The 13,539-nt window shown below is 36.1% G+C and overlaps 1 protein-coding gene across 1 annotated transcript; it reads right to left on the bottom strand.

The window, feature by feature from the left end:
* Positions 1-1,355: 1,355 nt before the first annotated feature.
* Positions 1,356-2,297, bottom strand: LOC144255767 (olfactory receptor-like protein DTMT). The gene has a single exon (XM_077800646.1). It carries the CDS (start codon positions 2,295-2,297, stop codon positions 1,356-1,358), a length of 942 nt encoding a protein of 313 aa, XP_077656772.1.
* Between the last annotated feature and the right edge of the window lie 11,242 nt (positions 2,298-13,539).

The following is a 13,539-nucleotide window of genomic DNA, read 5'->3' as shown; positions in this document are numbered from 1 at the left end:
TGAAATTGAGGGAGTGCTGCGGGGGTCTGTTACAACACTGTTACAACATAGCCAACTATTAAGAGCCCAACACTTGCCTGCTCTTTGTGTAGACCTCACCTGCCAGCAGAAGCAGTGAATTTAGTTTCATCTCAAAACTTAGGTTTCAATTTCACATACATCTTATTTGAGGAAATTTTGTTCAGTTGCTTTGCACATTTTTTAAAATTATTTTTAATTGTTGATGGATTTTTATTTTATTCATTTACTTACATGGGGTGCTGAGAACTGAACTCAGTGCCTCACACATGTGAGGCAAGCACTCTACCACTGAGCCACAACCCCAGCCCCACTTTGCACATTTTTAATTCAGTTGTCTTTTTGTTGTTGAGTTGTGAAAGTTCTTTATATATCATACATACCATATTCCTACCAGCCTATGTACAAATGTGTTCTATAATCTGCGAGTTGTTTTAACTTTCCTGATACTGGCAATTGATGCATAAATGTTTACATTTAGCTATTCTTACTTTTATTGTTTATACATTTTGTGGTGGTAGACACCATGGGAGAATAGATTAAAATAATGGGTTTGGATGGCATCATTTAAATGGGACAACAAGAAAATTAATGGACCAAATTTGGAAATGTTGACAATGGCATACATGCAGCCAAGATTGAAAAATGAATGACTGAGCCCCCTATACCTGAGGTGGAGAGAAATGAGAAGAAACCCCATAATATAATCATCTGAGATATCAAACACAATGAAATATGGACAAATTTAAATTCCACATTTTAAAAATTTTAACACAGTAACAAGGTTTCCTTCCCTTTATGGAATCATCACAGGAGTAAAATAAGATTGTGGATATAGAATTTATGGAAAAATTTGAAGTATGAACAATGGAAAAGTGATCCTTAAGCAAAGTTGTTTCCTGTGCCATGCTTGAGGGAACAACTTTTGGGAACCAAATATGACTTAATTCTCAGATAAAAACAGACAAAACTGCTGTAACAATGTAAAAAAAGGTTCATTTTCAGTACATATCAGGTTTCAAAACAAATAATAGATACTAAAAAAGAGAAACATGATGAATTTGTGTTTTAACAGCTTCACACAGAAGTCTCAATAAAAATATTTTACACTGTGATTCCTAAGAGTCAATAGTAATTTAAAAATGGAAAAACATTTCCTATAAAGTTCCCCAAAATATACAATACGTAAATTATACAACTCTACTTCAGCTGTGTCATTTGTTGAAAACCACATAATATTTTATATTAATAGAAACCTCTACAATTAGAAAAAGGTCTGGAATAACATTCCAATATCCATATACCTAGTGCATTAAATTATGTAATAATGCCAAGCATTACCATGCTAGGATAATTTTCCTCTTAAAGATTCTTCCAATTGCTCCCTTCATGTCTCTGTTCCTCAAGCTGTAGATGAAGGGGTTCAGCATGGGAGTCACCACCGTGTACATCAGAGCCATGACAGTATCTTTCACAGTAGAATTATTAGCTGATGGACATAAGTAGAGTCCAATGACTGTCCCATAGAACAGCGACACCACAGACAAATGGGAGCCACAGGTGGAGAAGGCCTTATGGATACCTCGAGCAGAAGGAACCTTGAGAATGGAGGACACGATGCGCCCATAGGAAAGAAGAATGAGGACAAATGGAATGAGAAGAATGAGGCCTGCTGTGATGAATATCACCAATTCATTGACATGAGTGTCGGAGCAGGACAGCTTCAGAAGGGCAGACATATCACAGAAAAAATGGGGAATCACATTCTCTGCACAGAAACACAATCTGGCCATAAGCAGGGTGTGGAGCATGGCATGGAACATGGTCAGCACCCAGGACAGCAGCACCAGGAAGAGACAGAGCTTGGGGCTCATGATGGTAGTATAGTGCAGGGGAAAGCAGATGGCCACATAGCGGTCATAGGCCATGGCCACTAGAAGGAAGCTTTCCAGGTCTGCAAAAAACAGAAAGAAGTACATTTGGGTCAGGCAGCCTGCATAGGGGATGGATGGAACTTGACTCTGCATGTTCTGTAGCAATTTGGGCATTGTGACAGAGGAAAAGCAGAGGTCAGAGAAGGACAAGTTGCTGAGAAAAATATACATAGGTGTATGCAGATGGGAGTCCAGGCGAATGAGGACGATGATGAGGAAGTTCCCCAGGACAGTGATAAGATACATGGCCAGGAATAAGGCATAGAATAGGTTTTGGTGTTCTGGCTGGATGGGCAGGCCCAGGAGGAGGAATTCTGAGATGATAGATTGGTTTCTTCCTATCATGCTCTATCTCCAGTATCTTTAAGAGAAAATAATAGGGTTCTTTTAAAATATAAATAATAAGCCAAACCTATTTCTATGATGTGCAGTCTCTTTGCAGTATTTGATCTCATTGATCATGCACTCAGTATTCAAAACCACATCTACAATGAGATTATGACACACCATTCAATCCAAGCCATCTCTCAGACTTAGGTTCCTCACTTATCATTGAAAGTAACAACGCTGACTCTTCTCTCCCTTCTGATATAATCGCATCTACTAGATTCTGTGTGATAATATTGGTTCTTCTGATATTCCATGGACATTTATTATCAACAATTATGACTGCTTTCTTCTCTGACAGTGTCTTTCATATCATTGTTTCTGAGCTCCTCCCTAAATACTCTTCTAATTCTGTAGATATAGCCATTTACATACTCACCTAATCTCAAGGCATTGATTGCCATCTAAACAGATGATGAACAGCTCTATCGCCTTCAGTTCCCTGTCACCAACAGCTTACTGATTATCTCCCCCCATAGGTGTACCACAACCATCTGCAGCTCAACAGATCCCAAATGAAACTCACGATGCACTCTACCTTCTCCCTTTCCACTCCTCCGGTCTCTCATACCTCAATAAAAGAAATCCAGGCTCAAGTCAGACACCCAAGAGTTGTATTGTGTCTGTTCATTTCCCTCTCCATCAATAGCTCACCTAGCAAGCCCTATAGATTCTGCCACTTCATTCTCTAATTCATCTACTCTTCATCCCAAGTGCCATAATCTGGACCGCTGATGACATACCTTGTCTGGACTTCAGAAAAACCTATTGTTTCATCTCCCTGCTTCCATGCTCTCTCTCCTTCAAACTCATCCCACTCTGGCATCCTGATGATAGGAAAGGTAGCAGAATACAACAGTTACTAATAGGGCATTATGTAAAAATGTGGATGTGTAACCGATGTGATTCTGCAATCTGTATTTGGGGTAAAAATGGGAGTTCATAATCCACTTGAATCTAATGTATGAAATATGATATGTCAAGAGCTTTGTAATGTTTTGAACAACCAATAAAAAAAAGAAAAAGAAAAAAAAATAAAATCCAATCATCAATCTTCTGAAAGTTTTGTGGATTCTCATCATTCATAAGATCAAGGTAATAATTCATAAGGTCAAGAAGAAAAAGATGTGTGGGGAGCCACTCTGAATGACTCATGCCTCTGAAGCAAGAAGCTTTGACCATCACTACATTTCATAGTTATCTGAGTGCTGTCCCAGTTCAGGAAGTTGAGGGTGTGTCTTTAGATGTAGGCGATGGCCCTTGAGTTGCATTACACTCACCTGTCCCTTGTAATCCAGCCCCTTCTGGTCTTTATTGGATGTAACTTTCTAAGAACAAGGGTCCCCTCAATAAAAGCCCACTTCCAAATGTGCTTGCTCTCTCTCACTAGCCTCTCATGACTTTCTCTTGCTCTCCCATTTGGGGAGCCTGAGGCCAAGAGCAGAGAAGCTGTCCTGAAGTTTGTTTAAAGGTAAAGTGTGTGCCTGTGTTTTATTTGGTGTCCCTGGAAATTCACACAAGCGATATTAAGTTCAGCTGCCCGCTTGGGTTGGGGGCAGCAAAGATGTTTCACATTGTCACCCTTACCTACTTCCACAGTCTTGACTGACCCCACAATCACTTTTACATCATTTCTCCAGCAACACTGGACATGTAGGTCACGACTTCTTGATATCAGCCTGAAACACTTACTGTTCTTCTTGTCTTACCTTCTCTCGCCTCTTCCCACTTCATTTGGCTTGCCCCCACTTATTTTTTGGATCAATTACTTGTGACTTGCTTAGCAATTTCTATGTTCCTATTTCTATGTTCCCACTGCATTCTGTACTCCTCTCATAGCATTCAGTGTCCTTGATCCCTTGTTTATAGCTGACTGCCCTGCTGGATTATGAACTCCATGCAGGAAATACCTTCAAGTCTATAGCAGAGCCAGCACCAGGCACAATGCCTGGATATGAGCAGTGTTTCCTGAATATCTACTGGCTATTCTTCAGACTGAGACATACCTCCAGCAAAATTCAAAGGCAATAAACTCTCTTTGAAGTTAGAATCATTACTCCTTCTACATCCTCCCAGGCTTGAACCATGTACAATAGATTTTGACACTGGCTATAGAAATCCTGGCCATGACTTTAGATATATGGAAAAAGTTAGACTCAACCACACTACTCTTTGTCTTAAACAGACAACCAGACCACCCTTTATGCATGACCACACTGATACTTTATCTCTTGAGTTTATTTACTTCTGACTCATTGATATTTATGTAAAAATATTAATCTTTAGTAATTTGGGGCAAAAACAGGAAAAAAAAAGTTCTAACTTTAAGATCTCTGGTTCGTCTCCAGATATCTATATGCAGAGTGCGTAAGAGCTAAGAAAAATTAAAGGACATTAAGACACATGGGATGTTCCTCCCGTAAACAGGCGTAACTGAGTATAGTTGCTAAAATTTTCACCCTGATTATCTGTTTTATCTAGCCACATTTAATAGTTTATTACATTTGAACATAATACATTGGTATTGCAGGTAGGAAAGGGAACAATGAAATTTTATACACTTAATTTCTCAGAATGTTGCTTGCCTAGGAAATGAATGGGATGCATCTGTGGCTTCAAGGATCTTATTACGAATCACAAAGCACAGAGATACCACTTGCAGATGATGCCACTGATTAGACACTAGCATTTCAGTGTTCTGGCAATGCTGCCTCTCATCTTCTTCAGTTTGTATATGCATAGTTGGCATACTGAAATGTACATAAGGCTCATAAGGGACAACACTTTTATTCAGTAGGTGTGGGCCTAAAATACTATATTTTTTGAGAGAGAGGGGGGGGGAGAGGGGGGAGGAGAGAGGGAGGGAGAGAGAGAGAGAGAGAGAGAGAGAATTTTTAATATTTATTTTTCAGTTTTCGGTGGACACAACATCTTTATTTTAATTTATAAAAAGTGGTGCTGAAGAAATGAACCCAGCGCCCCACACATGCCAGGCGAGTGTGTTACCACTTGAGCCACATCCCCAGCCCTAAAATCCTATATTTTAAAAGATAAAATTTTACATCTGGTGATGCTAACTCTCCTGGCCAGAGGACCATACTTTGAGTAGCACAATGTAAATTTTTAAAATACAGATCTGTGCCACTCTTCAAAAAATATGATCAGAATCTCTTGGAGGGGACCTGCCCTAAGTATTTCAGAGCTCCTTGAATAATTTGATTATATAGTCAAGGGCTAAGAACCTGCGTATTTAATTCCTATCTCACAGATATGTCAGTATGCTGAAATGATACAATCTTGTGAGAATATGTTGCATGATAAGTAATATTAATGAATATTATAATTAATAAAATAATTGCAAGTGACGAACTTTAATTCTAATGTTACTAAAAGAAAAGTCTTGGGAAATGATATGGAAAAGGAGAAAAATAGCATACCTGAAAATATATCCTGCAGAACATCATACATCCTGGGAAATCAAGACCCTCAGGGTGGAAGGACACTCAATCTTCTTCATAACCCTGACAAATTACCCAGTGTCTGAAGGTAACTCTAGAGCCCAGACCAAGATCTTGCTCCCCTTTATTCATTATGGGCATATGAAGTCACAGCCTCTGTAGTCATCACCCATGTATGCACTGTCCCTATTCATATCCCTCATTCTACTCATCCCTGGGCCTAAGGGACTCTGTGTCCCAGAGGAGTCCACATCCTGGAGGAGCTCATTAAAGTCAAAATAATTACCCTGTACCTCCCCAAGACAAGTTCTTTCAGAGTCCTGTAGTGATGATTGATTACAGTCACCATCACACCTGTCTATACTCTAGGGAAAAGGTAGGATGGAGGGAAAGTCAGGGATACAAGCTTAAACTTTTCCCATCTAAGGAATGGAGTGTTTTGTATAAATGGAGCCTATATTTTGGGAGGTGAAGAACAGTTTTTGCAGAAGCCACAAAAGATGTCAAAATCCAGACTGCAGATGATTTTAAATATCTTAGAAGATTTAGAGTTTAACACAAGAAGCCATCAGTGGATTTGAATCCTTTTTTATTGATTTAAAAAAAATGGCAGCATTACAATTCTTATTACCCATATACAGCACAATTTTTCATGTCTCTAGTTGTATATAAAGTATGTTGACACCAATTCCTGTCTTCATACATGTACTTTGGATCAAAACTACTCTAAGAATCATCTCACTCCAGTCAGAATGGCAGCTATTTTGAAGACAAACAACAATAAATGTTGGTGAGGATATGGGGGAAAAGGCACACTCATACATTGCTGGCGGTGGGACTGCAAACTGGTGCAGCCAATATATAAAGCAGTATGGAGATTCCTTGGAAAACCAGGAATGGAACCACCATTTGACCCAGCTATCCGTCTCCTCGGTCTATACCCAAAGGACTTAAAATCAGCAAAATACAGGGACATAGCCACATCAATGTTTATAACAGCACAATTCACAATAGCTAAACTATGGAACCAATCTAGATGCCCTTCAGTGGATGAATGGATAAAAATTTGTGGCATATATATACAATGGAATTTTACTCAGCAATAAAAGAGAATAAAATCATGGCATTTGCAGGTAAATGGATGGCGTTGGAGAAGATAATGCTAAGTGAAGTTAGCTAATCCAAAAAAAATGCTGAATGTTTTCTCTGATATAAGGAGGCTGATTTATAGTGGGTTAGGGAGGGGGAGCATGGGAGAAATAGATGAACTCTAGTTACTAAGGACTGAATCCTAATACCACTAAGAAAGACCCTGCTAGGGAAAGATTCCCGAATGGCGGTCTCAAAATACAACATGATTCACTTCAAACAGCCCTAGGTAATGGGATTACAATGCTAACAAGGATCAGACTTCTATGACCCCATTTTCCATGTATTTCAATATATGGAAAAGGCAGGTATAAGAGAAAAAATGAACTCCACCAGATCATATTCAACTATTCCTTAGGTCAAGATACATAAAGATAGGCCCAGATTCCCACCCTATTCAGTCAGTTATGCCTCTTTACCTCTAAAAAACATTAATAGTACCCACCATCTTCCCAGCCACTCTCCCTATGTGTCAAATGACCCCCTAATACTATATTCTATGTCCCTGCAATTGATCACAAGGCTATAGCTGACATTATTCCCTCTTCACTACTTGTTCTAGGTTTCCCTTGTATAAATCATCAGCTGCATGAGGTTTTTTGTTTGGTTGTTTGTTTACCTAGGTTCATAATATGAATTGTCCTCCTCAAAATTATCCTTTTCATCCTCATTCATGTTTTCTTTTGGGGGTTGTTATAGATTATATTAATATTTATTTTTGGACATGAAAATAGTATGTGAAACCCAGGAAATTCCCCAAGATTTCAGACACAGTCCTTCTTGTTCCAGTGTGTAGAGCTAACAGGATTTCTCATGCTGTGAGTTCAGTCGTCCCAGATAGAATGACATCTCTGCTTTTGGTACATTGTTTTCCATAAGAACAAAAAAAAATGGCTGCATGGTGGGCTCAATTTCCAATTCAGTGAAACAATTGCTACATATTCTGGTAAAAGAACCAAACTTTGAGAACTACATACTGTGGTACACCATTTTAGGTTCATCAGTCTCATCTTTAAGTCACAGCTGCAGGATCCAACTCTGTACTATAATCAACCAGCTTTAGTAAATGCAACTTGACAACACCTCACTTCAATCCTTCTCCACCTGCTTCTATTTTTTTTGCTCTGGGATTTCTCTGATTCCAGAGAAAGATGTCATAGCAAATCACCTCAATATTCACATGAACCTTAAGATCTACGATCCATTTTTTTTTTAATTTGGTTGTAGATGGACACAATACCTTTATTTTATTTATTTATTTTTATGTGGTGTTGAGGATGGAACCCAGTGCCTCACACGTGCTAGGCAAGTGCTCTGCCACTGAGCCACAACACTAGCCCAGGTCTGTGACCCATTTTGAGTTATTTTATAGAGTAAGAAGGGCAGAGTGAGGTTCACTTTTTAAATTTTGTTTTTGCATATGAAAATCTTACTTTTTCAGCACCATTTGTAGGAAAGGCTATATTCCATTGAATTGCTTTAGCATTTCTCAAATATCAGTGAAGAATATAATATATTATATTATATATATTATATAATATAATTATAATTATATATTATATAATATAATTATATAATTATATAATATAATTATATAATTATATAATATAATTATATAATATATTATATATAATATATTATATATAATATGTATATAATATATTATATAATATATATTATATTATATTATATTATATTATATATATTATATATATTATATATATTATATATATATTATATATATTTGTGCATTCTCTGTGGTATCTGTATTCTCCATACTGATGTATATTTTATTTTTTTCTAATATCATACTTACCTGATTATTGTCACTTAATAGACTGGAAGCCAATCAGTGTGAGTTCTCCCTCTTGGTTCCTCTCTTACAAAATTGATTTTCATTCTTAGTTTGTTTGCCTTACACATAAATGTTATATTCAATTTAAACACAAAAATTCCTATTGGATTCATGATTGGCATTTTGTTGAATCTCAAGATGAATTTTTGAGGTATCAACATCTAACAAATACTGAGTCTTTAGTTCAGAAAAATAGTATATCCATTTCTAAAGTCTTAATGTCTTAAATCAGTGTTTCATATTTTTCAAGATATAGATCTTGCACATACAGAAATTCCCCCTTTGTGTTTCCATTCTCCATGGTTTTAGTCACCTGTATACAACCATGGTTAAAAAAAATTACATGGAATATTCTAAAAATTAACAATTCTTAAGTTTTATATTTACACATGCCATTCTGAGTAACATGATGAAATCTTTGTTGTCCCACTGTATCCTACCAGGGATATGAATCATCCTCTGTCTGGTATATCCACACTGTAACTGCTAAACATTTATGTCACTCAGTAGCCATCTCAGGTATCAGTTTGATGTGGCGGTTTCCCAGGGCTTGTTTTCAAGTAAACCTCATGTAGTAACGTAATTCTACATGCCTTCATCACTCACCTCACTTCATCTCAATGGAGAGGCATTGCATCATCACATCACAAACAAGAACAATGAGTACACTACAGTTAACATATTTTTAGAGAGGGACAGATCACATTCACATAACTTTTCTTCAAGTATATTATTATAATTGTTCTATTTTATTCTTAGTTATTTTGGGAATTCTTCCTATGCCTAATTTATAAATTAAACTTCATATATGTATAGTACAAGATAATAGTATGTATACAATTCAGTACTATCTATAATTTCAGTAACCACTGGGAGTCTTGGAATGTATCACCTGTGATACAGGAGGAGACATGGATAGTGTAAGATTTGTACTTAAATGTTAAAGAACTTAGTCCTATTTTAATGGGTGTTTTTAGATTTTTTCCCTATTTCTGTCCATTGCTATTTGATATAGCTTTAATTTACTAATATTATATATTCACATACAAAAAATACAACATTTTAATAGGCTAACCTCATATTTTATGACCTTATTGAACTCACTTATTAGTTTTAGCACACCGCTTTAGATTCCTAGAGATTCTTCATATTCAAACATGTTATTTTTTAATAGAAATGGTTTATTTCTTTCTTTTCAATAAGTATACATTTGAGTTCTTTTTCTTGGCCTTTCCCACTATATAGTAGCAAAAAGGTCAATTTTACAACAAGACAATAATCCCTAAATATATTTTGACCTGAATGAAAATGAAAACACAACTTATGAAAACTTGAGGAATGCAGCAAAAAAGTGCTTAGAAAGAGATTTATAAAATTTAATAGATATATATATTTTTAAAGAACAATCTGAAATCAATCATACACATTTCTATCTTGAGAACCTAGAAACAAGACGGAATTAATCGAGAAAAGAAATGTATGATTGAAAAGAGGAAAATCAGTAGAGATGAACAATGAAACCAAAAGCCAGATCTCTGAAAAGATAAACAAAACTGAAAATCCTACAGCCAGGCTGAAAATTAAAGAGAGAGGACACCAATTGCTCAGAATTGAAAGAGAAAGCATGTCTATAAGATGCCACTCACATACAAGCATCATAGACTTTTTATTATTTTTTCTGGTGCTAGGGATTGAACCCAGGGTCTGGTGCATGCAAGGCAAACCCTTTCCCAATGAGATACATAATCAGCCCTCACAAGGGGATTTCTGAGGTAAGATGGAGGAATAGAAGAATTTTTTAAGACAAAAAAAATCAATGCTGAAGTCATCACATACTTGACTTCAAATTAGAATACAGAACTATAGTAACAAAAACTGCATAGTACAGGCATAAAAACAGACACATAGACCAATGGTGCAGAATAGAAGGCACAGAGACAAACCCACACAGATAGTCATCTGATCCTTGACAAAGGTGCCAAAAATACACATTGGAGAAAAGACAGCCTTTTAAAGAAAGGAAAACTGCTAGGAAAACTGGTTATCTGTATGTGGCAGAAAAAAAAAACCAACCCTTATCTCTCACCCTGTGCAAAAAATCAACTCAAAATCGATCATAGACATAGGAATTATACCTCAAACTATGTATCTCCTAGAAGGAAATACAGGGTCAACACTCAGGCTTTTAGGCATAAGCAATGACTTTCTCTATAGAACCCCTTAAAGCTCAGGAAATAATCCCAAGAGTTAATAAATGAAACAGCATCAAATTAAAACACGCAGCAAAGGAAACAATTAGAAATGTGAAGAGAGAACCCATAGAACGGAATAAAATCTTTCCCAGCTCCTCTTCTGACAGAGGATTAGTATCTACAATATAAAAAAAAACTCAAAACATTTTTACACCCAAAAATCAAATTACCAATTAATAAATGGTTTAATGAACTAAACAGACACTTCTCAAGAAAGAAGAAATACAAAATGGCCAGCAAATACATGAAAAATTAGGGAAATACAAATCAAAACTACACCGAGATTTCATCTCACCTCATTCAAAATTTCAGTCATCAAGAACACAAATACATAATGAATGCTAGAGAAGATGTAGAGAGTCCCACTTGTTGGTGGGACTCTAATTTCATACAACCGCTATGGAAATCTGTATAGAGATTCATTAAAACACTATGCATGGAACCAGCATATGACCCAGCTATATCTCTTCTCGATACTCACCCTGATTAATGAAAGTCATCTTATTACAGTGGTTTATTCCAATTTCTAAATAATAAGATTATGCAAATATACTTTTAGAACAAAGACTATTTGTTATAATCTATTGGTTAAGTTGCCAGTTGACTGTGTTGCATAGTTACTCTAAATGAAAAACAATTTCTGTAAAAGTCCACCTAGATAGGAATCAAGTTTCTTTTATTTACTATACAGAGCTTTATCATTTAAAATTCATTATTTTTATTGATGTATATTAAATAGGATGGCATGAAATTAAAAAGCATCTACAAGCAAAGGAAACAACAGTGTGAACAGATAAACTACAGGATGAGAAAACATCTTTGCCAGAGGTTATCCTCTCTTTTGACAGAGGATAAATATGCAGAATATATCAAGTATACAAAAAACAACATTTAACAAAAACCCTAATCAATAAGGGGGAAAATGAACTAAAGATACTTCTCAAAAAAGGAAGGAAAGAAGGAAAGAAGGAAAGAAGGAAGGAAGGAAGGAAGGAAGGAAGGAGAAAAAGAAGAGAAGGAGGAGGAGGAGGAGGGGTGGTGGTTGGTGGTGGTGATGGTGGTGGTGGTAGTGGTAGTAGTAGTAGTAGTAGTAGTAGTAGTAGTAGTAGTAGTAGTAAACTGGCCAGCATTTATACATCTTTAGCATCTAAGAAATGCAAATCAAAACTACACTGAGTTCCATCTCACTCCAGACAGAATGACACTCATCAAGAACAAAAATAACAGTAAATGCTGGTAAGAAATTGAGAGGAAAAGGGATTTTTACACTTTGTTGGTGGGAATGTAAACTAGTATGGATCCTATGAAAATCAGTTTGGAGATTCCTCAAAAACCTAAAAATCAAAATACTATGTGATTCACCTATCCCATTCCTTAGCATTTACCAAAAAAAGTTAAAGTCAGTGCTTGAGGGATACACACATAGCAATGTGTATTATAACACAATTCACAATTTCCAAGTTGTGAAATTAGTCTAGGTGCCTGTCAATAGACGAAGTGGTAAATAAAATGTAGTAAACATACACAAATGACATGATTTCATTTTTCTTTCAGCCACAAAGAAAAATGAAATCATGTCATTTTCAAGAAAATAGAACTGGAGAGTTTCATATTAAGCAAAATAAGCCAGACTTAAAAAGGTTAAGTATCACATGCTTTCTCTCATATGTGAAATCTCGGAAAAATAAAAATGATGGCATGAAAGGAAAAGAGAGACTATTAGAAAAGAGGAAGGGGATCAGAGGAGTGAGTGAAGGGAGAGCAACAGAAAATAATCAAGTGCTATATGCATGTACAAATATTCTAAACTGAAACCCATTTTTCTATAAATTAGTATATGCCAATACAAAAGATCATATCATATGCAAATGGAGATCATTTTACTTCTTCCTTCCCAATCTGGATGCCTCATTTTTCTTTCTCCTGTCATTTGCATGGTCCAGTGCTATCTTGAGCAAGAGTGGTGAAAATGGACATCTTTGTCTTTTTCTAGATCTTAGAAGAAACACTCTTGAACTTTTCCTTGTTCAATATGAAGCTCACTGTGGGTTTCCCATATTTGTATCACTGTTGTGTTGAGATACACTCCTCCTATACCTAACTAGTTGTGATTTTTATCATGAAAAGATGTTCAATTTTCTCATGTTTTTCCCTGCATCTAATGAGATGATCACATGATTTTTTGTCCTTTCTTTTGTTAATGAAGTGTATCCCTTTTATGATTTGCAAATGCTGAGCCACCCTTCCATCTAAGAAATAAATCCCACTTGGCCATGATGAATAATTTTTTTAATGTGTTGTGGAACTCACCTGATTATTTTGCATCTTTGTTCATCAAGCATATTAGCCTGTAGTTTTCTTTTGTCAGGAAGTTCCTGTCAGACTATAATTTCATGGTAACTCTGGTCTTGTAAAAATTGGAAATATTTCTCCCTCTTTCAATTTTTTGAAGAGTTGTGGAGAATTTATATTAGGTCTTAATATGT

Source organism: Urocitellus parryii, chromosome 7, assembly GCF_045843805.1.
Source record: "Urocitellus parryii isolate mUroPar1 chromosome 7, mUroPar1.hap1, whole genome shotgun sequence".
In the NCBI taxonomy this organism is placed as follows: Eukaryota; Metazoa; Chordata; class Mammalia; order Rodentia; family Sciuridae; genus Urocitellus; species Urocitellus parryii.
The sequence above is the reverse complement of the archived record's forward strand: the minus strand, read 5'-3'. Positions and strand labels throughout refer to the sequence as shown.